Below are 25,827 nucleotides of genomic sequence, written 5' to 3' on the forward strand. Positions count from 1 at the left end.
GCATGACTCCCTAGTGTGGGTTCTGCAGTAGTAGTATGTTGTTGCTGAAGAAGACTCATGAGTTGATTGATTTGTTCAGGTGAAAGAGAAGTAGGTTGGGATTTAATGAATTTGGTTTGTGCTCAGAAGCATCAAATTCTTGTTGTTATGCTAAGTGAGTAACAGCTGATACTCTTCTATCTTTAAAACCCTTGAAGCCAGGTGGAAATCCATGAAGTTTGAAGCACCTTTCCGTACTGTGACCTGGTATCTTGCAATGGTTGCAAAAATAGAATAATCGAGGTCTCTTATTGCTAGAGAGAGTAGGAGGTTTTGTGGGAACATAGGATTTCTGAGGATTCTGATAAGGTTTGTAAGCTCTTCTGTCTGCACCAGCAAATGCCAATGATTCATTGCCAGAAGAAAGAGAAGTCACTTTTTTGTGTCTTTCTTCCTGTGCAAAAATTATGTAGGCCTGTGCAACCTTTGGAAGAGGTTGTGTCATGAGTATGTTTCCCCTCACAGTAGAGAAACTATCATTCAGTTTCATCATAAACTGAATTAGCCTTTGTTCCTGTTCCCTTGTATGTATCTTTTGTGTCAGGTTGCAAGTGCACTTATAGCAAGAACAAAATGGCAATGGATTGGCATCGTTAATTTCATACCAGATTGTTTTGCATTGAGTTGTGTATAAAATTCAGACACACTAGCTGTGACTTGACTGATTTTAGCGAGTTTCTGCTCCAGTGCAAAAACTTGTGTCATTGAAGAGTATTCAAACCTCTCTTCTAAATTTTTCCATACATCTATTGCAGTATCAAAGAATAGAACACTCTTCTTCACAGTGTTGTCTAGGTTAGCAATTAACCAAGATATGACCAGATTATTGCATCTCTCCCAAGCTACGTATTCAGATGTTCCTATTGCAGGAATATCTAGACTACCATCAACAAATTTCAGTTTGTTTTTGGCTGATAAAGAGATCATCATTGATCTCTTTCAATCATTGAATGCACTTCCATTAAACTTTACAGATACTAATTGATTGGAAATTGCATCTGCAGGATGAATATAGTACACACTATAGGATCCTGATTTAGTGGTAGTGTAGAACTAGATGTTTCGTTTTCAAGAATGATTGTGATTTGAATTTGATGAGAAAAGAAAGGTTCAGAAGAATAATCAAGATTTTCAATCTTGAAAACAATTTTGCAAGTAATCAGAGACCGAAAATTGAGATTTCTCTCACAGTTTCAATGAATTTCAGAGTGAAAATTGATGCAAGATCACAATCAAGAAGCAACAACTAGCACAATTTCAATGATTTTAGTTCAAATGAACTCAGATTAATGATCAAATTTCAGTAAAAGAGAAGAATACACCTGGAATGAAGATGATTTAACTGGAGATTGTATTTTCTGCTTCAATATTTCAGAATTTCAGATGAAGAACTCAATTGATCTCAGAAGGATGATTTTGAAGAATTGCACAGGAAGAACTTAATTAATTTCAGGATCGCAGAATAAATTTTGCTTTGATACCTTGATAATTTCTACAGTTTCAGAATATTATAAACTGTAGAATAAGAAATATAAGAAAGAAGAGATTAAGCTAAAGAGCTTCAGGGAGAATTTTATTCAGTAAAATCATGATTACAGTGATAGGAGACACAAGTATTTATAGCTAAAGGATACATTGAGCTATGATTGATAACTAACTTAACCACCTAACTAACATGTAACAAGATATAACAATAATCAATTAGATGTGTAACAATAATCAGTTAGGTGGGTGGTGAGCTGGAATTAGTAGGTCCAATACGATTCGTCGGTGAAAGTCGGTGTTCGTTCTCCATATCCTGTAATCTCCTTCCGATGAATTTCTTCTTGTCTTTTTCTGCTCGGTTTTTACATTTTTTTTTACATATTTGTTCAATACAATTGAGGTAAATTCATATATATATACATATATATTGAATTTCAAATCTCAGAACTTACGGAATTTTTTCCTTTTTTTCTCTCATTGTAAATTACAAGTATTAGATAAGTCAGTTTAGTTGGTGATAGACAAAGAACACCTGATGTAGGCTTCATCATTGTATCAGAGTATTGTATTTTTCATTATACATACTTTGTTGAATTTAATTTTTATTTTGTAATTAATCTAATTGTGAAACTTAGTGTGAAAATTGGGGCAGTTGTCAGATCTGATTTGATGTGCTTTTTTGTTGTTTGATTTAATTTTTTTTAATACAAATTAGCTAATTTGCATCAGATAGTGTAACTTCGCCCAACGCTTATCAAGCTTTTCCCTCCCAACGCTAGGGCCATTTGCTTCCTGGTATGTAGAGGCATTCGCATCGGATCCTGCGGCATGTCCGATGCAAATGGTGTGTCGATTGCGTCGCACAACACCTAGTATATGACGCAAATGGCCCTGCGCACAATATCTGGTGTGGGCTATTTGCGTTGCTCGTAGCTGTGGGTGCGACACAAATAGTACATGATATGCGTCGTTTCTTATTTGACGCAGATTACATCTCTGTCATGTTCGTCGAGGCATGTGATGTCGGACCGATGTCCGACGCAAATTGTGGTCCCAGCCTGACGCAAATCAATGATTTTGTACTAGTTCATACATTACAATATTAATCTAGTATCAAGTACGTATAAGGATACACTCACATTCTCCCTCTTTCTTCTTTCCTTATACCATCACCAACTTCTGCTTCTCCCACTCCAACCTCATAAGAGCCACCACCACCATTACAAATTTTTCAACCAAGAACCACTCCAACTCCTCTCTCTTTTTTTTCCCCTCTTTTCCCCTTATCATTCACTTCCCATCTACCTCCTCTTTCTTCATTTCCTCGCACCATCATCACCCCATTATAAGTTTTTTGGCCAAAAATTTCCTCTATTTTTGTCTCCTCAAATTTTGGCCAATATGGCGTGATTTTTGTTAAATCTTTAGTCAAGCGTCTACTTTAGACACCTAAGCTTAGGTCATGATATTTGCGACATAGGTGAGGCGTGTGTTTTAGATGCTCAACCTAGGGGTAGGCTTATGAAACAAACGTCTGGTGTTTTCAGGTAAAACAAATGCCTATGTGATGGTTGTGGAAGTGTTGCTGATGGTAGTGGTTGTGGCGCTTATGATGTTGGTGGTTGTGATGGTGGCTCTTCCAGTGCTGGTGGTGGTGCTGCTAATGGTATTAGTTGTTGGATAATGTAGGGGGGAATGGAAATTGGATTGATTGGTTGAAAAGAAAAGGGGAGGGAAAGGAAGGAAATCAAAGTATTTAACTATGTATAATAATACGTAGTTAGGATGACACTAATAAGTTCCGAAGCCCTGAAGAGCAAAATTCAAAAGTTTTCCCAATATAAGGACACATTTTCATCCGATTATGACAAATGCATAACGAAGAAAACAAAAGAATAATAAATTCACATGCAAGTTTACATTTTTTACCCACAACAATGTATTTGACTAGTGTACGTGCTGACATGTAGGATGAAAAATAAAATATTATCAGGGTCTTAGTTTTTTCAAGAGATATTAACGATTGTTGAATGTAGTCCTACAAAAATGTCATTTAAATTGCATCTCAACATATCAGGCAACACTTTCTTCATTATGTAAAGAAAAGGAAATGGTCTGAAAATTGTAACAAGCTCTAGGTGTTAGAACTTACCACTCCAATATTAGTTGGTGTGAACAACATCCGTAAATTGATACTCGTGAGTGTGTTGATGAATCGAAGTGCTCCATTCTCGATCTTTTCTGACATGGACACAAGGCCCCCAACCTATAAAAACAAGTATATACAACTTCGTTTTGATTTTTCGCACTACTACAAAAAAGGGCAAACATAACACCCCTAAATTAACTCGTATTTAAGCAAACGTTATGTAAAGTCTAAATTTAACATTTTACCCGTGTAACAGTTATCTTAAGTTGTATTGAGAATATATCACTTAACACTTATTTTGATGTCTGTTATCTTTGCTTGTGATGTTTTAATTTATTTTAATGAGAATAATAAAAACTGTTATCTTTTTTTATTATTAATAATAATGAATTTGTCAAAATAATTAAATTGAAAAAAAATAACTGCCGTAACTAAAAATTAGGAGCACTTATACGTATCTTTTTTTTTTCAAGTTCAATTGCCAGTTACTGTGTACCCCTCACCGTTGCTACCTGCGGTTCCCCTTTCTACCTTCGGATCTCATCTCCGACGACAAATCCCATGTCAAATTCCATTGCAGCAGACAAATTTATTCGGCCTGTGACAAATTCATCTCCGACGACAATTCCTGTGTCTAATTTCATTTTCACTTCACTGAAACCCTAATATTTCTCTCTCTTACTCTCAGTCTCTCCTCTTTGTCCCAAAAAACTTGTTGCTAGGTGCTAATCGATCTACTGGAATCGTTCTACTAATCGGGCCAATCAAATACTCAAGTTAAACTATTAGATTATCCAACACGAAATAATCACAAGTTTTGAGGTTTGCATTTTTTTCATTCAAAGCGCCTATTTAGAAGAATTACTGCTTATTTTTTTCTGATTTCTTATTAAATTCTGATTGGAATGATTGTGAATTTGTTATTTCTAAGTGGAAATTATGCTAACCCACTTGAATTTCACTCGAATTTGTGCTATGTTGCTGCTCGGTTATTTGGGAAATTTTGTTGCTTTGCTTTTTTGCTCGATTTTGCTATTGATTTAATGGTCGAATTTTTACTTGATTTTGTTGCTTAAATTTCTGATTGAAACTTGATCTTGTTTGCTCGAATTTCTTACTTAATCTCAGCTTGATTTCTACTGGCATTTCCCATATTTTTACTCGAATGTTGAGCTCTGCTTTGCTCTGTCTTATTTGGGTCAGACCACACTCTACAGTTCCTGTTGATGACTTGAATGATATCGATTTGGATTATATCAGAGGAACTACCACGGGAATGGATATGGGTAGTTATGAAGAAGTAGATGACGGTGGTTATGAAGATGTTGATGTGTAATTTATGAAGTTTACTTTTAAATTTTTAATGAGATTTCGCAATTTGAAGAATTCTTTCCTACATGATGAATCAGGTTTGGGGGCTCACTTGTTTTTGAAGCTGTTGCTTTATTGTTGAGAAAGGAAGTTGGGATTTTATGTCGGAAAGAAGTTGTGCATCTCTTGTATCTACTTTTCAACTGTGAGTATATATTCACTGTAAAATAGACATCCAATTGTTTCTACTTGCATTTTCGCTTTACTGGATGAATTGCGTTAATGTTATTAATTAGTTTTATAGCAATAAGCCCCTTCTCTTCCTACATGTGCTAGCGGCAGTACAAACTAGGAATATTGATCATTGATGGGAAGTCATTGATAAAACTGTCTGGTGTTGCCAGTCCATGCTGTTGTAGTATGTGTTTAAGGGAATTGGTGGCCAGATAGGTAAAGTTGTTATCTTCAAAAGATGGACATTTATGCTCAACTGAACCTGGAAATGGTATCATTTGCATGTTGTTTGTGTCTGTGCTGCACGAGGATGACTCCACAGATTGAGCTTTAGGTGATGATGTTTCTCCCTCCATTAAAGAATTCTTGGGGACCTACAATATTAGAAGATTGGCAAGGATCTTTTTCTTTTTTCTTCTTTCTCCACAGTTCTGAAAATACCCATCATAATTTCTTATAACCTAGTTGTTAACTGACTTTTCAACTGTAAGAATGCACTAAATATTTTTCTGCCATTTGCAATTCTTTCTCCTTTTCCTTTTTTTTTTTCATTGGTGGACTTGGTGTACTTCTCTTGAACATAAACTGAAAATTCCATCTCTGCAAAATGTTGAACTCTTCTGCCTTTTGATGTGTGAGGGTAGTTTTATATGACAGAGCTACAACGTTTGTTAGTCAATGGATGGAAAAAAAAGGCTTCTACAGTCTATTTATTGGGATTCCTAGTATTGAACTCGTGACCTCTCGCACCCAAAGTGAGAATCATACCAGTAGCCTTGTATTTGTGAACTCCAATTTTCTAAACTATTGTTATATATTGATATGATTTCCAGAGCTGTATGTGAAAGGTTGTTCTTGCGTTTGAAGCTGCTAGGCGCTAGCTAGTTCTCTTCTTCCATTGCTGTTGGTCATATTAAGATATTGCAATTCTTTTATGTACTTTGCATCCCACCAAGACTTGTTTGTGTTTGCTTTCGATATGTATGCCATGTTCATAACCTCAGTTATAAACTGTCTCTAGAGTAACTCAAGTCTAATGTCATTTTGCATTGTTTTTCGTTTAGGATCCAAACTAAGAATTGCACCTGCTCCCCTCTTCAATTTCCCCTCCCTCATGAATTGAGGTTACTGTTAATTAGGAATTTAGGATAGTAGACATATTCAGACATTTTAATTATCATCTTGAACATAACAAAGAAAAAGTTGATATAATAAATGATATTATTACAAGTCAAGTTAGCCACATGTATTTTTTCATTGGTAGACACCTGTTTGTAGCATCTATAAGATAGGGATGTTTTTGTTGAAGGGTATGACAGTAGCTACTTTTTACTCAACGCATAAAGTTCTTCATAAAGCTAGGGGGTATGTTTCATTGTTCCCTCTTCCTACTATAAGACATGGATAGTAGAGATATTCTGAACTGGCAGTGGCTACTATCATACCCTATTATATAAGGGAAGTTTGGGACCAATTTCTTAATTTTGCAATGGATCGATGCAATTATTTGAGTTGGTATTATTGCTTAGACACATAGTTGAACTGTTAGTGTAGTTTAATTAATTTAAGTAAACCCGTTTTGATGTCGACCATGCCTCTTAATGCTTGAAACTAGCGTCTTGGAATTGCTCATTCAAATTTTAAAAAATTGATGCATATTTATTGGAGTTGAGTCAAGTAGTTATAATTAGCAGAGATCAATATTCGATCCTCCTACCCATTACATCTCTGCTTAGGCTGAAGGTCAATCTCTATTACCCATTAGTTGCATGATTACCCCCAAAATGCCTTTTGGTGTTTCTCAGCCATCAGGTTTTAATCATTTATCTTGTTTCAGTTGATATTGGGTTCTTGATATTATTAATATACTATTTTATTATTAATACTATTTTATTATTTGCCTAAACTTATGAACACATAGGGGAATTATCAAATTTAGCACGTATCACGAAAATATATCAAGAAGATAAAAAAGAATCCCGAAATTAGATGGATAAATAGAGGTATCTGACTTTCATTTCATTATTTTGATAACGCAAATATTTTTCATTGTTATATTAAGTATTTGTGATTTCTTGTGTATAATGCCCTCGTCAACCGCTTGGCTCTAGACTGTGGATATTATGTGTGTCGCTACATGCTTGAGACGGTACAGTTAAGACGACTTATTGATAAGGTACTTGAACATTAGTTATAATTTGGCTTTTTTTAATTTCTATATGATTACGAATCTTTTAGACTGTAGATTTATATCTATATTATATTAGAGATATGAAGAGCAATTTGGATAAATTGGTTGAAAATACTTGATTATTATTTTATATCTGAAGATCTTGCCACAACTATGATAAGTAATTTGTGCATATATTATTAAAGTTTAATTACTTTTCAAGTTTTTGTATATGAGTACTTATTTTGTGATTACCTTTATTGTAGTATCATCAAGCATTGGTCCAAACTATTCTCAGGAGAAATTGATGAACTCAGGGATTTGTGGATTAATATGTCGGAGATCAACATGAAGCACAAATGATGAATGAGTTATAACTTTTCGCCTAATTTTTTTAACCTTAATCCACTTTTGGACATACATTATATTTTTGGATTTGGATATTGATATCATGTGGATGTGGTTATAGGATAGATTTGATCTTGTTTATGATTTAGATTAATATTGATATGTATATATAGTAGTTCTTTTTAGAAGTTTAATTAGATTTATGAATATTAGTTGAATTATTTTGTAATATAAAGAATTTTGGAAGTTTGGAATATCAATTCAATTTATTGGTTAAGATCTTATGGGTTGAGTATGGATTATACAACAGATACAGTTATTGTACTGTTAATATCTGTGTGCTGCCTACGGCCAATAATATATGCGTGAAATGATAATTTCATTATTTAAAAAAAAATTATCATAGATAACAGTTATAGGTAATATATGTTATATATATTATAGGAAAACATAACAGTTATTCAAGATAAGTGTTATATATAAATAGCAAACATAACACTTATTTATAAAATGTGTTATCTAATGGCATAACATGTATTACAAATAACTATTATGTTTTCTCTGGCAAACATAACACTTTCATCAGGTGTTATGTTTACTTTACATTACATTGACTTGGATAACACCTCAAAACTGTTATGTAAAGCCTTATTTAACAGTTATCTTTGCCCTTTTTTGTAGTAGTGTCGTTTTAAAGAAAAAGAAGAATAAAGAAGGTATAAAGATTAAGTAAAAATAATAATTGTGTTAGATGATCAAAATAAATTATTTATTACCGTAGAATTCAGTAATGTTTCTGTGAGATCTGATGCTTCACTAGAAGACCCTATAGTCACCACAGAGTGATGGGTGTCAACTTCATTGTTCTTTTCAGCTAACCTTTTCATAATAATATATACGTAAGACCAAGTATATATGCCTGCTACCTGAAAATGATGGAAGAAATTACGTTATTGTTGATATATAATCGTGTCTTTCCATTTTAATACCAGATCATCATACATATTGTCATCCTAATTTGTCCGAAGAGGTAAGCTGAAAATCGTTTTTTAGAACACAAAATCTATTTTTTTCACTAGTAGAAAAAAGCTAAATGATGCAAATTAAAAGAACGGATCCAGCTTTTATCGAATATCCTTCACTTAGAAATTGACAAAAAAACTGATGAAACTTGCTAAGACCTATATGTTTAATGGGTTAAAATCCTGTTCAGATTTTATGATCTAGTATCTCTTCGTATTGTGATATTAAAGAAAGGGAGAAAAGTCTTTCTCACATGACGTTATCTTCGAAGTGCTAATGAAGGGTCTGTTGATTCTCGACTTTTGCCAACAAATTATTTGGTTATACTATTGTATGAGGTAATTTATTGAGCTTTTATTGAGCTTTTCGTTGGGGTTTAATTACCTTTTAATGTTGAGCTATTAGAGCAGGCATGTCATACTTATTACTCTAGTTGTCTCATAATATAGTGTTTGATTTCCATTTTGGGTGTCTTAAAATATAGAGCTTGATGATATGTTTAAGGGTGATTTGTGGGGAAGCACCAATTAAAATAGGGTTTTTGTGGGGAAATACCACTAATTTTTTTTTTTTTTTTTTTTGAGGGAATGACAATTAAAATACTTATGTTGGCAACTTAACACCACATTACGATTTTCCAACCAAGTTGTCAACTTTTCGGCGTTCACTTATATTTCCGTCCAAAACGTCAATTTTTTTGTTTCTCCTCATCCCCCACCCCTACAACCTACCCACTGGAATCCTCCTCCCACCCTACGACCTACCACCAAAATCCTCCTTCCCCCACCCCTACGCCCTACCCATCGGAATCCTCCTCTCCCACCCCTACAGATACCCCATCGGAATCCTCCTCCCCCCTACCCCCACCCAAAGGAACCATAAAATGAAGCACGAGAGCAGGGATCCACGAGGAGAGAGAGAGAGTGAGAGAGAGAGATAGAGCGATAACTAGTGCAGAAGGGATTGGAGGATTTGAGATTGGGAGGTAAAGAAGAAGGATGAAGCTAGGAAAAGGAGAGAGAAGGAGAATGAGAGGAATTTAGGGTAAGGGACTAGGGGGGTTTCGATGGGTAGGGCGTAGGGTGGGGGAGGAGGATAAACAAAAGAAACCGAGGTTTTGGAGGTAAAGAAATTGTCAACGCCGAAAAGTTGACAATTTGGCCGGAAATCGTAATGTGGTGTTAAGTTACCAACGGAAGTATTATAATTGGTCCTTCTATCAAAAAAAAATTAAGTGGTGTTTCCCTACAAAAAAAACCCTATTTTAATTGGTTCTTCCACACGAAAAATCCTATAGTTAATTCCATATTTTTTTCGTGATTTGTCTTGATAATCATGTCATCATCATTTATTTGCTTCTTGAAAATAGTTTTTTGAGTTGTTTATTAAACCCTAGGGTTACATGTACCTTTTCACCAATTATTTTTCCTTCTCTCTCCTAAATCACCTTTTTCATACAATATTTCTATAGATGTATAAAAAGTATTTACTTTTCTCTTCGATTCTATTTACATTAATTTCCGTGAAAAATAGACTCAAGCACTATATTATGGGACGGAGGGAGTACAAGCCTCGATACTAGCTTATATGAAAAATTAAACCATTTATGACATGATAATGTTATTGGTCAATTAAGAAGTTAGAAGTTCGCTAAGTAGTTGTCCGCAATATCAAAATTGTCTGTCTATTAAATTCAGATTGGCATAAGATGGAAAATTAGTGTTAGTAGGCAATGATTTTCCAATTTATGACTAGACGTTATATCAATTAGTATGCTGAAGAATACTAGTCCTTGTTCGTTGCATAATGCATCCTAGCAGGCATGCAGAACTAGCATAGTATATGTTGTAACTGAATTACCACGACGATGCGTTGTTTAGTGAATATTGTCAATTAGTACATTTTTCTCTGATTTTCTTATTTTCACATTGGTGTAGAGACTCAAACATCACCTAGTAGGCTAGTAACAGGCAACAACGTTAAATACTATCCAATTTCGCGACCTTGATCAGGGGTCCTCCGTTGAAAAGGCCTCAGAATAATTATACGGGTCTTTTCCTCTAGGGCCAACTACAAACTATTGAGTGAAGTAATTCAAAGTTACTGTTACTGTTTTAAATTAAGTGCATAATAATTGGTGGATAGTCTAACGGTTCACCTTCTTAGTCTCTTCATGAGTTTAAGTCTTTTGGTTTTCTTATAGTTACATGTAATGTTGCTATATATACCTTCTGTAAGTTTGAAAAATAGAGAGTGAGAAAATCTTTTCCTCCACCATTCCATATAATATAGTAGAGTATTATTCTGTTTCCCAACATTTATGGTATCAGAGCTTAAATACTCCAGGTTAAAGTCCACCTAAACACTATCAATACAAAATTCACAAAATTTGAGTGAAGATTATGGCAAGCAATAGCACGAATTCTTCATCTCAGCCCTTATTTCCAATCTTTAAGGGGGAAAAGTATCACTTATGGAGTCTTAAAATGAAGACAATGTTCAAGTCCCAAGAGTTTGGGATTTGGTGGAGATCGGCTATAAAGAACTGACTCCGGCACCCGTAGTGCCTGATCAACCGTTAAGGGAGAATCGCAAGGAAGATGCAAAGGCGTTATTTCTCATTTAGTCGGCATTAGATAATGATATTTTTCCCAGAATTTCAGCAGCTTCTACTGCACATGAAGCTTGGGAGATACTCAAGCAAGAGTATTTGGGTGGCTAGAGGGTTATAAAGGTACTACTACAAACTCTTCGTCAAAGTTTTTGTGAATTAACTATGGGAGAAAAAGAATCTGTGCAAGCTTATCTATCAAGAGTCACTGAAATTGTTAGTCAGATGAAGTCATATGGTGAAAGAATTAGTAATGAGGATGTGGTGAGTAAAGTATTGAGAAGTTTGAACAAAGATTGGGATCATGTGGTGCCTGCAATTATGGAGTCAAAGGACCTTTCTAATTACACCTTTGAAGATTTGATGGGCACTCTGTTGGCTCATGAAAGTTGGGTAAAAAAGGGTGATGTTAAAGTTGAAGAGAAGGCCTTCCAAGTGAAAGAGTCTTCTACTAGAGGAAGAAATGAAAATTTTGGTAGTCATGGCACAGGTGGTAGATTTAGTTATCGAGGTCGAGGTTGTGATAATGGTAGAAGCAAAGGTAGATTTGGTGAAACTGGTAGAGGGCGATGCCATTTTGGCGATGTGTGTCGATCTGGTGAGTCAAGCCAGAATAGAAGTGCAATTCAATGTCACTTTTGTAAGAAATATGGACACAAGGAGGCTCAATGTTGGAGCAAGCAAGGTGGGGAACAAAGAGTTGCAAATTTCACACATAAAGTGGAGGAAGAAAGCAAGTTGTTCATTGCACGTACTAATACCGATGATATTGCGTACAGTGTATGGTTCATTGATAGTGGATGTTCGAACCATATGTCCAGTTTAAAGTCTTTGTTTAGAGATCTTGATGAATCGCAAAAAAGTGAAGTTCGACTTGGTGATGACAAGAAGGTACAAGTGACAGGAAAAGGTACGATTGCCATTAAAACTATTCAAGGTGATGTAAAAATTCTTCATAATGTGCAATATGTGCCTAATTTAGCTCATAACTTGCTTAGCGTTGGACAGTTGATGAAAAGTGGATATTCAATTGTGTTTGAAAATGATTCTTGTGTCATTTGTGACAAGAAAACTGGCCACACAATTACTAATATCAAAGTGACCCATAACAACATGTTTCCGCTAGACATTTCAAATGATATGAGTAGTGCCTTAGTTGTTCAAAGAGATAGTGAAGCTAAATTATGGCACTTGCGTTATGGGCACTTATATGTGAAAAGCTTAGGAGTCTTGAGACGATATGAGATGGTAGTTGGGTTGCCTAAAATGGGTGAACATGCTTTTTGTGAAGGGTGTGCCTATGGGAAGCAATGTAGGCAACCCTTTCCTAGTGGGAAGTCATGCAGGGCTTCTAATTTCCTTGATCTAGTTCATGCTGATTTGTGTGGTCCAATGAGAACGGAATCAATTGGAGGGAGTCGTTATTTTTTGTTGTTCGCAGATGATTATACTCGCATGAGCTGGGTTTACTTCTTGAAGTTGAAATCTGAAGCCTTTGAGAATTTCAAGAAATTCAAGGCTTTAGTGGAGAACCAAAGTGGCAGGCACATAAAGGCATTGCGCACTGATCGTGGAGGTGAATTTTTAAGTGTTAAGTTCACTATTTTTTGTGATGAACATGGCATACGAAGAGAACTTACAACACCATACACGCCTCAACAAAATGGCGTGGTAGAACGGAAAAACAGAACCGTGGTGGAGATGGCTAGAAGCAAGCTGAAAGCAAAGGAGTTACCTGATGAGTTTTGGGGATAAGCTGTAGCTACTATTGTCTACTTGCTGAACATCTCTCCAACAAGAGCTGTGATGAATAGAACACCGTTTGAAGCATGACGTGGTAAGAAACCGCATGTAAGACACTTCAGAATATTTGGGTGTATAGCTTATGCTTTAGTTCCTTCTCATTTGCATCACAAACTTAGTAGTAAGTTAGAAAAATATATCTTTATTGGTTATTGTACTGAGTTTAAAGCATATAAGTTATATAACCCTGTGAGTAGAAAAGTTGTTGTAAGTAGAGATGTTACGTTCGATGAGGAAGAAAGATGGAGATGGAGCAGTGATAGTGGGCCATTAGTGGCAACTATTCCAACATCTGTGCAACCTGATTTAGCACAACCAGAAGCTTCTGAGTCAGGAAGCAGTCACTCATCATCATCAGATTCTATGCCAAGCAGCCCATCTTCCTCGGATAGTGACAATTCATCTCGTTCAAGCTCCTCTCCAGAGTCGACACCAAGGAAGCTTCACTCAGTAAGAGAACTATATGAGTCATGTACTTTTTCTTTACTTGTAGCAGATCCCACTTGTTATGAAGATGCAGCAGAAAATCAAGCCTGGCAAGAAGCAATATGAGTGAGGAAATGTCAACCATACGCAAGAATGAAACTTGGGAGTTGGTTGATATGCCAGAGGATAAGAATGTTATTGGGCTAAAGTGGGTGTTTAGAACAAAGTTCAATGCAGATTGAAGTATTCAAAAGCATAAGGCTCGGCTCGTAGCTAAAGGATACTCACAACAACAAGGCATTGATTATGAGGAGACTTTCTCTCCTGTTGCTCGATTCGAAACTGTAAGAGTTTTTCTTGCCTTTGCAGCTCAAATGAACTTGCATGTATATCAATTTGATGTAAAGTCGGCCTTTTTGAATGGTAAACTAAAAGAGGAGGTTTATGTTTCACAACCTCAAGGCTTTGTTGTTAGTGGCAATGAAAATAAAGTGTACAGGTTAAGGAAGGCACTTTATGGGCTAAAACAATCCCCACGGGCATGGTATAGTAAAATTGATTCTTTCTTTCTTGAAAACAAGTTTACAAGAAGTGATAATGAGCCCACTCTTTATAAGAAGCAGCAAGGAAATTGAGATTTTCTGTTAGTGTGTCTCTATGTGGACGACATGATCTATATGGGTTCTTCACAATCTCTTGTTGATGACTTTAAGTCAAGTATGATGAAGAATTTTGAGATGACTAATTTTGGCTAGTTGCGATATTTTTTGGGGCTTGAAGTGAAGCAAGGTGAAGACGATATTTTTGTTTGTCAAGAGAAGTATGCGACAGATTTGCTGAAAAGGTTCAATATGACCAACTGTGAAGTTGCAGCAATTCCAATGAATATAAACGAAAAGTTGCAGCGGGATGATGAAACGGAGCTAGCTGATGAAAGGTTATTTAGAAGCATAGTTGGTGGTCTGAATTACTTGTCACACACCAGACCAGACATTACATTTTCTGTAAGTGTGGTGTCTAGGTTTTTGCATAACCCAACAAGACAACACCTTGGCGCTGCAAAAAAAATTCTTCGTTATGTTGCTGGAATTATAAACCTTGGTATATGAAACGGTAAAGTAGCAAACTTTAAGTTGGTTGGGTTCACTGATAGTGACTGGGCAGGGTGCTTAGATGATCGTAAGAGTACCTCAGGTCATGTTTTTAGCTTTAGGTCTGGAGCGGTAACATGGAGTTCAAAGAAGCAAGAGACAGTAGCATTATCATCAGCAGAAGCAGAGTATACAACAGCTAGTGCAGCAACTCGACAAGCATTATGACTACGAAAACTTTTGGGTGATTTTAATTATGAGCAAAATGATGTTACAGAGGTGTATTGTGATAATAGGCCTGCTATTGCTATGGCAAAAAATCCTACTTTTCATGGAAGGACGAAGCATGTAGATGTGAAGCGTCATTTCATTCGGAAACTTGTAGTTGATAAGAAGATTATATTGAGGTTCTGTGGTACAAATTAAATGAGCAAACTGCTGATATTTTCACCAAATCGCTTTCTCAAGCCAAACATCTTTTCTTTAGGGTGAAGTTGGGAGTTAGTGACTTTGAATCAAGGGGGAGTATTGAGTGAAGTAATCAAAATTACTGTTACTGTTTTAAATTAAGTGCATAATAATTGGTGGATAGTCTAATGGTTCACCTTCTTAGTCCCTTCATGAGTTTAAGTCTTTTGGTTTTCTTATAGTTACATGTAATGTTGCTATATATACCTTCTGTAAGTTTGAGAAATAGAGAGTGAGAAAATCTTTTCCTCCACCTTTCCATATAATACAGTAGAGTATTATTCTGTTTCCCAACACAAACTTGTATTAGAAATTGCAATTTTATGTAAATACTTGTTATGTATCAGTAAGTACTTATGCCTATTCGATATTGCTTCTGAAATCGAATCATTTAAGCACTATTCACTCCGGTTTTAAACCAGACCAAATTCTCAACCGCTCAGCCCCTACCACTTTCGTGTCATTTCCGGATTAGTTAAGTCCATTTTAACCAAATAAGCTAATCTTTTTTCCAATAGTATGTTTTCAACAAATTTCAAACCCAATTTTAAGAGTCTAACAGTTCACTGACCAATTATGAAAGTATGACGAGTACATCTACATTGGATAAATGCCTAAGATGTTCCTAAAATTTTGCAAATATTCATTTAGGTTTATGAGTCTTCCTTTAAGACTTGTTAGCGACTTCTTTTCCAAAGCGAACTTCAAAACTAAAACCTTTACAATGCGGTAGTAAAATAAGTAATTATCCCGCTTGGGTAATAAAAATATGCCTCCAATTTGGCACGACTGTAGTGAGAACCATTCAAAATAAATTTTTGATGAATGGGTGAAACTGGAAAAATGCAATTCATACTTTAAAATAACATTACTGATTTACATATGCATGGTTGTTCTTCAAAGCCACAATACGTTCTTTTCCTTGGCCTATTATCACATGTTCTACATGTGGGGGACCCGTGGGGGTTGCGGCTTTGTCCTTTTGAAAATCTTCTGGAGCAATAGTGATGGATCTTAGTCGTAAGCAAACCTACCCAACTATGACATTGCTTTCTTGTTTTGACTTAAGACTCTTACATGTGGTCATCTTTTTAATCAAAGATACGAAGCGTGTGATCAATCTCTTAGTCATTGTCCCTTTAGTTATGCCTAACCTAAGCAACATCATTTGTATCAAACATAGATCTTGACTTTAGGTTAGAAACACAGACTTTTTGTTGCGTATCTGAGATCCTTAATTACTAGTGTGCTATGTTCAACATGTTTTTGCCACGTGTTCCCCTCAAATAATCTAAAATATGGAAAACGACCAATAACTCGTCAAAAACAAAAAGAAAACTCCACCATTGAGTAACGTGAGCGGTGCACGACAATCATGCATGGCATACATCACGCATCTCTAATGAGCCAATAACAAATTTATTTTGACGAATCATTTGCCAGTTTTGATTTGTCGCACTCATCGTCATCCATGATCACTTTTAGGTCATCTTTTTGATAAAAAGAATCTCATATAAGTCAAAAATAAATATTAATCTCATCCTAAGTCACCTAAGTCACACGACAAACTAAGTCACCTAGGTCATCAATTATCACCTAAGTCACCTATTCAAGAATAAAAAATTAACTCTATGTTATGAGTTCATCTATATAAGTGGTCTTAATAGATTTTGAGTTTTCAAGCATCTCATCCTATCCCATCTTGTCCCCTCTCTCCAACATTTCTTCTTAACATATCAATATAATCTCTTTCAAAATTAGTCTTACCTTTTTTTTATCCTATCTATATTCTCAAAATATTTATTTCTATTATCATCCTATCATTTTTTAAAAATAAATAAACAATCTCTTTCAAATAATCCTTCTTATCATCAGCAACTTAAAACTCTTTTTCACAAAATTTATCCGCATCCACGATCTTCAAATAATCAACTTATTTTTCGGAAAAAAATTAAAAATTAAAAATTAAAAAGCAATGGGTCCATTTCAAAACAAAATGAATTTTAAACATTCTAAGCCTAATCTAATATATCAATCCAAGAGTCCATGCATTCATATTAGGCCCATGTAAGTCTACCTCATGTAAAAATATAAACTTCATATTCATCTTTATGGGAATATAGTCTAAGCTAAGCTTGGATTTCATATGGCCCAATCCAAGTCCTTGGCCTATTTTGCATCTTCATGTAAACCATAGTCGATTCTTTTTTCAAGCCCATATAGGACAAAATTTTAAGTCTAAAATCATACTATTGCCATAAATTTCAAATCTTTGAGTCTGGCAAAGTTAGTCCTCCTTGCCATAAAGGCCCAACCTTTGAATCTAGCAAAGTTAGTCCTCCTCTTTTCCATAAAGGCCTAACATTTAAGTTTATGATGTTGGCTTATTATCATGCTCAATTTGTTGCTATTATCACGGAATGTGTTTGCACACCCAAGTTCTCTATTATCATAAATGGAGCAGTTTATGGCTTTTCCAGTCTAAGAGAGGTTTGAGGCATGGAGACCCTCTTCCCCCTTTGATTTTTCTAATTTGCATGGAATATCTTGCTAGGATTTTGAAGGAGTGAGTTGCCTCATTTTTCAATTTGTCCAATGTGTCGATTCATGAAACTCACCCACCTTAATTCTGTTGATGACTTGATACCTTATTCTAAGGGTGATTTTCCATCTTTCTATTTGATACTTAGGGCCTTCAAAATACTTTGTGCTTCCTATGGTCTCAAAAATGATGTTCAAAAGTCTGCTTTTTTTTTTTTTAAGGGAGAGAAGGTGAAGTCTTTAAAAGGGTGCAACAGGTTTATGGGTTTATGAGAGGTTCCTTCACATTCAAATATCTAGAGGTTCCCTATTTATTCCAATAAAATAAATTAGTGCACTGTGAAAACTTAGTACAGAAGATGACTGCAAGAACTAGAAAATTTGTTTTATTCAGACAGACTTTAACTCATTTTTCTGTTTTAATGAGCATTCATGTGTATTGTGCTCAAATTTTCATTATCCCTAGTAGGACTTAAAGGAAAATAAAAGTATTTATAGATCTACTTGTAGTTCGAAAACTACGACAATGGGTATGTAGCTTGGCAGGATTTATGTACCACAAAATAAGTTGGAGGTCTTGGGTTTAGGAACGTGAAAATTTGGAATATGGCTAGCATGCGCAAGTATGTTTGAGCAGCCACAAAACAGGGCAATGTAGTGATTCAATGGGTGTATGCTGTGTTTATTAAGGAAAATGATGGGTGGGATTATCAATCATCTAGTGGTAACAGCTGGTATTGGAAGAGAATGTGCGGAATCAAAGAGTAAGTGGAAAATTTCTTTTCATATTATGATATCACACATAATTCTAGGTACTTAGTTAAACAAGTATATCAGATTATGTGCACTCATCATACTACGACTAATTGGAATACTTATGTATGGAATAGAAAGTGTTCCCAAACCTTGATTTATTAACTGGTTAGTCATGAGGGGCATATTACGAACTACAACAAGAGTGGCTAGATCTGATAACACTAGGGACATGCCGACATGGAATGTTTTATTTGTGGGAAGGGGGAGGAAAGTCAGGGACAATTATTCTTTATCGTCACTTCAGTCAGCATTGTATGCAACAATTAAAAAGGTGAATGGGGATTACAGCAACTCATCATGATCTTATAATGATCATTCAGTGGATTAGGATTTGTAGAGGTTCCACATTTTAAGGAGCAGTTTATGGTGTAGCTAGGCTAGTTTATGCAATTTGGAAATTTTTGGAACAAGAATAAAGATTCCTACGATTTAAGATATTGTTAATCATGTACATGAAATTGTATTACGACTATTTCTAGTTATACCCAAAATGATATCCATAAAGGATAAAGAGTTGTTTTATACATTGTAAGTAGTTCATGTTGGATGTTGTAAGAAAGTTTAGTCTCTTGGTTTAGGTTGCAAATTGTTGTGAATAATATAATAAAGCTTAGCAAAGAAAACATTTGAACTTAATGAATCTAGTCCTCCCCTTTTCCATAAAGTCATGACATTTGAGTCTGGCGAAGCTAGTCCTCCCTATTACCATAAATGTCCAGCCTTTGACTCCAATGAAGCTAGTTCTCCCGTTCGCCAGAAAGGCCAACCTTTGAGTCTAGGAAAGCTACTCCTCCGTATTGCCAGAAAGGCCCGACCATTGAGTCTAATGAAGCTAGTCCTCCCCTTTGCTATATATAGAGGCCCAAAATGTTAGTCTCGTAAAACTAGTGTTTCCCTTTGCCATAAAGGCCCAATCTTTGAGTCTAGCGAAGCTAGTCCTCCTTATTGCCTTACGGCCCAATGTTTAAGTCGAGCAAAGCTAATCCTTCCCTTTTCCATAAACGCCAATTCTTCGATTTTAGCGAAGCTAGTCTTTCCGATTGCCATAAAGGCCCAATCTTCGAAACTAAGCTAAATCCGGATCTTTGAGTATATCCTTTTTACAAGTTTAAAATCTAGTCTTTCTTATTGCCATGAAGGCTTAATTAATGAGTCTCTGCTTGCATTTTATATAGGTCCAGTTGTAGTACAATCCATGTCTGCATATGCATATAGTTAGGCCCATGTCTCTATCATGGTCAAGCCAATTCTATTATCAAACCCATATCATTTCAAAGCATCAATCTCAAATACCCCAAAACCCCCAAAAAATTCAAATTCTCTCTCTGTCCTATTTCAAGGAAACCCTGACCCCCTCTCACTCTCGCTTGCTGGCTCACACCCCCCCCCCCTTTTACTCACTGGAGCTTGCTCTCCGGTCGCCGGCACTGCAATTGTTCATTTTCTCTCTCCTTCCTCGAAACTCTTATTCTCCTCGTCGCGCGCTCTTTATTCTACTGCAATTGTTGCCAATGTTCGTCGATGGACTCGGTCGTCGTGCTACTATTGTTTGTCTTCGTTGTGCTGTCGTCGGTCTGTTGTTCTTTTTATGTTCTGGTTCGTTGCTGATATTGTTGTTCTTAGTGTTGTGCGCACCGCTACTCTGCTGGTGCTCTTCGCACGCCACTGCTCGTCGCCGCTCCGCTTCTTCCCCTCTTCGTTTGTTGAAGTTCTTGGCTGTTGCGGGCCCATATGATGCGGACCAAAATCGCATCAGTAAGCCCGATTTTGACCGCATCATATGGGCTTTTTTCCACCACTGAGTATATGAGATTACTTGAGTGTGTATAATCTCGTGGATTACTTTCACATAGCCTCGATTATATGGTGGTGTAATCTAATTGGAACGGGATATGCTCACTTTATATGATTACAATTGGTTTTGTTATTGATTATATGAATTAGATTCTAGCCAATGATATAATATGAACTGTATTTAGTTACCGTGAATTAGTCTTCGTGTAATGAGCCTTAAGTTATAATGTTCGAGTTACTCTCTTTAGCTAGTTAATTCTAGCTAAGAGACCTGTTGTGAGTTTTGTGGTTATTTCATAACCTCTATTAATATTGTTGTTGAGGTAAATGTGGATTGATAATCATGAAGTGTAAGAGAGTATAAGTTATTTATATATATGCAAGAGTATGAGTTTGGTGTAAGTGGTTTAGTAACTCTCCTAAACTCTAAGAGAGATACCTATATATTGTGAGTGTTGTTGAGACTTGATAATTGATATTATTATCGAGATAACTATTGATTGATATACATGAAATGAAAATAGTGTGAACTATCTATATGCAAGAGCATGTGTTGTGTGGAATCTTAGTAACTTTTGTTAGTTAACTCTAACTCACATACCTAGTGTTATTGTTGTAATGTTTTATCGAATATACGTAGTTATAAATTGTTGTGCTACATATGCTTATATGATTGGAAATGGATTGAATATAAAAGCATACATGCATTAGTTTTGGAATACAACATTTATAGAAGTTTTATGTCAAGTGACAAGGAATCATATCATAGTAAGCTCTTATGATATTGGTTTTCTGATAATGAATTATGTATATGCTATCATTGTTTAGTAATCGCGCGCCTTGCTATGTTTGCTATTATATAACCGACGTTGTATTATGAAAGAAGTAATTGAGGAGTAATATTTCATGTGTCCAAAAGGACTAATGTTATGCCTTACTATTACTATCACAGATGCGATTATGATGGTTAAGTTGATTATTGAGTCGTTTTTAAGTAAAAGTCACCAAAACATGAGTTAAATACGGGTTTAGTACTCAGCTTTGTTGATGTCACTAGGGAAAAAAAGGAAGGGCTGCGCTGGAATGGCTGCGTTTTCTTTAAAACGCAACCCTTCTTGTATGAAAGGTTGCGGTTTTACAGAAAACCGCAGTCCTTTTAGTGAAGGGTTGTGGTTAACAAGAAAACGCAACCCTTCTTACTATAAGAAGGGCTGCGTTTTTTGGCTAACCGCAGTCCTTGGGCCTTTTAAAAAACCTATTTTCCCTAAACTCACTACATCTTTCCCGCTCGTATTACCCGCATAGCTGAGACTTGAGAGCCTTTCTTTCTCTCTCCTCCCATCTCCTCTCTTTCTCCCCTAAACTCAACTTCGAACTGACATCTTTATCTCTACTCCTTCATCTTCGTCTTCTTCACTCATCATTATATCGCTCCAATTTATTGGAATTTCTTCAAATGTTCAATTTTTTGGTAATTACTTCCATGTTTCGTCTATTTAGTTCTTATTTTTTCTTTTCGTTCTTGTTTCTTCTATTTCGTTTTCAGATCTAAGTTTATTTCGTTAATTTTTCATGTTGTTCTCAATTTGAATGAAATTCAGGTATTTATTTATCTTATTTCAAGTTATAAAATTTTAGGTCTTTTTGGTTTCCTCAAGTGGAGCCTGATTCAGGGGGGTAATGCTACTGGTGTTCTTGTTACTGATATGAAACTGGAATAGAAAAATTCTGGTACACAAGATAGTGAAGTTCATCCTCAAAAATGGAAGGATTCATATATAAGTGTATTACGATCAATTATGGTGCTCCTTTCACCAAAACTTATCCGCACAACTTTGCTTCTTTGGTTGGTGTTTTTGGGAAACGCGTTCGCATTTAAACAATCGGAACAATGTATTACTATCCGCACAAGATAGTGAAGTTGATCCTCGTGTTGCTCACAACGCAGTTAAACAATCGGAATAGTGTATGTGATTCTACACCAGGGAGCCATCAACCCAAAGATTCCAGTGCTGATATAAACTACAAGGATGTCTTCATCACAAGTTTTGGTCGTAAGTTTCTTTGTTTGGGCTATGTTCTCAAGTTTGTTAACATTAATTGAAAAATAATCATGGCATAAAGTTTTGGCAGATACGTGTTTCATTGACTTTCTACTACTTATATTCTTATAACGGAAAAGTGTTGAGATTATTCTAAGACAAATGAAGATGAAAAGTTGCTAAGTTTTCTTAAATCAATTGTGTATAATTTCGATTCTGATTTTTTGTTGTTGTTTTTGGTTTTGATTTGATTTTGGTTTTTTGTTGTTGTTTTTGGTTTCGGAATAGTTATTACATTTTTTCTACTGTCACTTATGATATTTCTTCAGCTGGTTTGTATTATCACTTATCAAAAAAGTTAAGAACCAAACTCTATAACCAGTGAGGAGAAGGTTGTGATTTTGTTATAATTTTATCAGTTTGGAAATGATTTTGTGTCAATTTGACATAAAAATGCAAACAAAAAAAAAAAAATTGGGGTCCAAAAGGGCTGCAGTTTTGGGCTAAAACCGCAGCCCTTCTATGTTAAAAAGGCTGCGGTTTTGAGCCTAAACTGCAGTCTTTCATTGTGAAGGGCTGCGGTCCCTTCTTTTCTATTGAAGGGCTGCTACGGAAAGGGCTGCTGGCCAAAAACACAGCTCTTAGGGTTGTTTTAACCGCAACCCTTCCTTTTTTTTCCACTAGTGTGTGTATGTATGTTTGTTTTGTCATTTATGTGGCTTGTCACGTGGCGGGGGGGGGGGGGGGGGGGGGGGGGGGGGATTTCCTAAATGTTGCAGGTTAAAGTCGTAAGTTAATATTTTGCAAGTTGAAGCTAATACGAGCTAGAACAATTTTACATTTGTTTCTGAAGTGAGGACGCTCGACATTGTGATAGTTAGCTATTATTATTTGTAACCTATTTCCACATTTCAGAGTCGATAATGCTTCTAATCCTCTCTTGTTGTTGCTCCGCGAAAGCGTTGATGTTGTTGGGGAATGGATCGAAGAGATCCACCCCGAGAACAATCTATACGTTTGCTGGTTGTGCTGAATATCTCTCAAGTCATTTTCCTCAGTTCTTGCTACCGATTCAATCTCCATTGCCGTGTAATTCCTCAAGTCTTCTTCTTTTTGGCATTGGAATCTATATATGGACCTTTTGGTTTCCTAGTTGATTTCTGGCTTTTCGAGGTTCTCACCACAGATACAATTTGCATCGAAAGAAAACTATAAAGGAAGAAATTAGTTACTGTTCCATTGATACGCTAGAGAGGAGAGAGTTTCTCTCTCTAGAAATTTGCTACTTATTCATATATTTTCATATTAATAAGTCGTTTTTAGTTGCATATAGGTAGGTATTAAGTCTCATTTTAATGAAATTTTTAGTGCATCTTTGATCTAAGTGCATGATTGAGCATTCTTTTCAACCATTGTGTTATTTCGAGATACTTTTGGCTCTTTTATGTGATTTTCAGGTTATTGAGCCCGATTGTAACTAGGAGAAGCTAATATGGTTCGTAAATGGTCCAGATGGCAGTTTTAGGATGCGAGAAGATGAGTTTGAGTGCTTTGAGGTTGAAGGAATGATGATATTGAAGAATACTTTCTTTGCGCGACCAAGCAAAATCCCGCTTGCCTACGCACCAAGGCACACGCCAAAGTAGAATCTCGCTTGGCCACGCACCAAGGCGCACGCCCAGGCGAGATTCCACTTGCCCGTGCACTGCTGCAAAACAAAACAACACGTGCATGCCCAAGCAGGATTCTACTTTCCCGTGCACTATGTTGCACGCCCGTGCAGCTTCCTGCTTGCCCGTGCACGTTGCTATCGACCTATTTTCGTGACTCTTAATTATTTCCTTTTATAATTTATGTAAGCGATATTAGGTCTTATAAAACAGACTTTTGAGCAGTTTTTCATTATTAGAAAATAGAGTATTACTTTTTAGAGAGCTTTTTAAAGAGAAAAATCCATTATTGAACCTTGAATTCTACAAATTTTATCCATTCAAGTAAAGACTAAGTTTTTTTTTCTAATTTTCTCTTTTCCTTTATTATTATTATTATTATTATTATTATTATTATTATTATTATTATTATTATTATTATTATTATTATTATTATTATTATTATCATTATTTTTATTATTATTATTTATTATTATTATTATTATTATTATTATTATTATTATTATTATTATTATGTCTTTTAATTTATTATTAATTGCTTTGTAATTTCAATAATTACTGAGTAGTTTTATAATCTAGGGTTAAGTTGAACCCTAGCATTGATTAATGCATGAATTTGATGTTCATTGATTATATGATGATATCCCTCCATATTTGATTGAGTTGTGCTTACTTTCATTATCATACTAGGGATAGGTGATTTTGAATTGATTCCTTATGTCTTGTTTTCAAGGGAATTGAATCTAGATGGGTTTGTTGATTCAATCAAGAGTATTAATATATCTATGGGAATAAGTAGATAGGATTATTAGGAATTTATTCGTGATGCCATGTTTAATGTCTCTTTCTTGTATGATTCCATGGGAATAGGTTTGATTGCTTGATTAGAGTAGCTATTGGTACTCGGCAGAGGTCTTTGGTATTTATAGAGTGCATTACTCCTTTTGGATCATTGATTATGTTTATTGGGATGAGAATTTTTCATGTATTATTCGTGCTACTTGGGATACTTAATTCTAGGTGCGTTTATTTATTGATTTTATCTCGTGTGTTCTTAGTAGTTGTCATAATTTAACATTATTACTAGTCAACACATTTTCACCATTGTTTGCCACTTCTTTAGTTAAATGGAATCGAGATTTCTAGTGTTTGATACCATTTGTATCTACAGATTCGACCTTGTCTTGCCCTGCTTCCTAGCTAGGAGGTTAGTTAGGAAACTATTTTTATTCACATATACTCATCCATGTATATTTATTCATCACTCTCATATGTTTATTTATGCTAATCAAAGACCTAAATAAATGTCCCAACATGTAAGTTAGATAATTTGAACAATTGAATTAGATTTCTAGTAATTTAATTGTTTAAAGAACATATTACAAAAATTAGTATTCCCATGTCTAATAAACCAATATCGATTAATTTTAAAATGCTTAAACATATTTCTTGGTTGTTTATCTGCATTAGAACATGAATCATATTAGGTAAAGGACAAACACTGCGCAAATTTGATTTATGATCATATTCGTACCCTCACTCCTTAACTCAATTTTTTGATCATTGGCCAATTATGAAGTCATGATAGGGAAATTTACAGAAGAAAAGTCCTTAAGATTTTTCTATAGTTTGTGAAATATCTAATTAGGTTTATGAATCTTTCATTAAGACTTCTTGACGACTTCTTTTACAAAATGAATTTCAAAATATAGACTTTTAGAATGAGATAATTAAAATCACGATCATCCAGCTTAAATAATAAAAATATGCCTATAATTATGCAACATTATATTCACTTGGCTTATG

General features: G+C 35.3%; 1 protein-coding gene and 1 long non-coding RNA gene across 2 annotated transcripts in view; one reads left to right on the plus strand and one right to left on the minus strand.

Moving 5' to 3' along the window:
• LOC130591967 (protein PIN-LIKES 3-like) overlaps positions 1–25,827 on the minus strand; it is a 65,905-nt gene that overhangs the window by 11,163 nt on the left and 28,915 nt on the right. The window contains exons 5-6 of the mRNA XM_057395989.1: positions 8,513–8,662; positions 3,677–3,790 (exon numbers count right to left, since the gene is read on the minus strand). Of these exons, the coding sequence (XP_057251972.1) occupies positions 3,677–3,790; positions 8,513–8,662 (264 nt within the window). The remainder of the gene's footprint in view (positions 1–3,676; positions 3,791–8,512; positions 8,663–25,827) is intronic.
• Positions 4,480–7,205, plus strand: LOC109136407 (uncharacterized). The gene is made up of 3 exons (XR_007275416.2): positions 4,480–4,495; positions 5,083–5,189; positions 7,140–7,205. It is a non-coding gene; the product is annotated as an uncharacterized LOC109136407 (long non-coding RNA).

This window comes from Beta vulgaris, chromosome 6 (genome assembly GCF_026745355.1).
Source record: "Beta vulgaris subsp. vulgaris cultivar EL10 chromosome 6, EL10.2, whole genome shotgun sequence".
In the NCBI taxonomy this organism is placed as follows: domain Eukaryota; kingdom Viridiplantae; phylum Streptophyta; class Magnoliopsida; order Caryophyllales; family Amaranthaceae; genus Beta; species Beta vulgaris.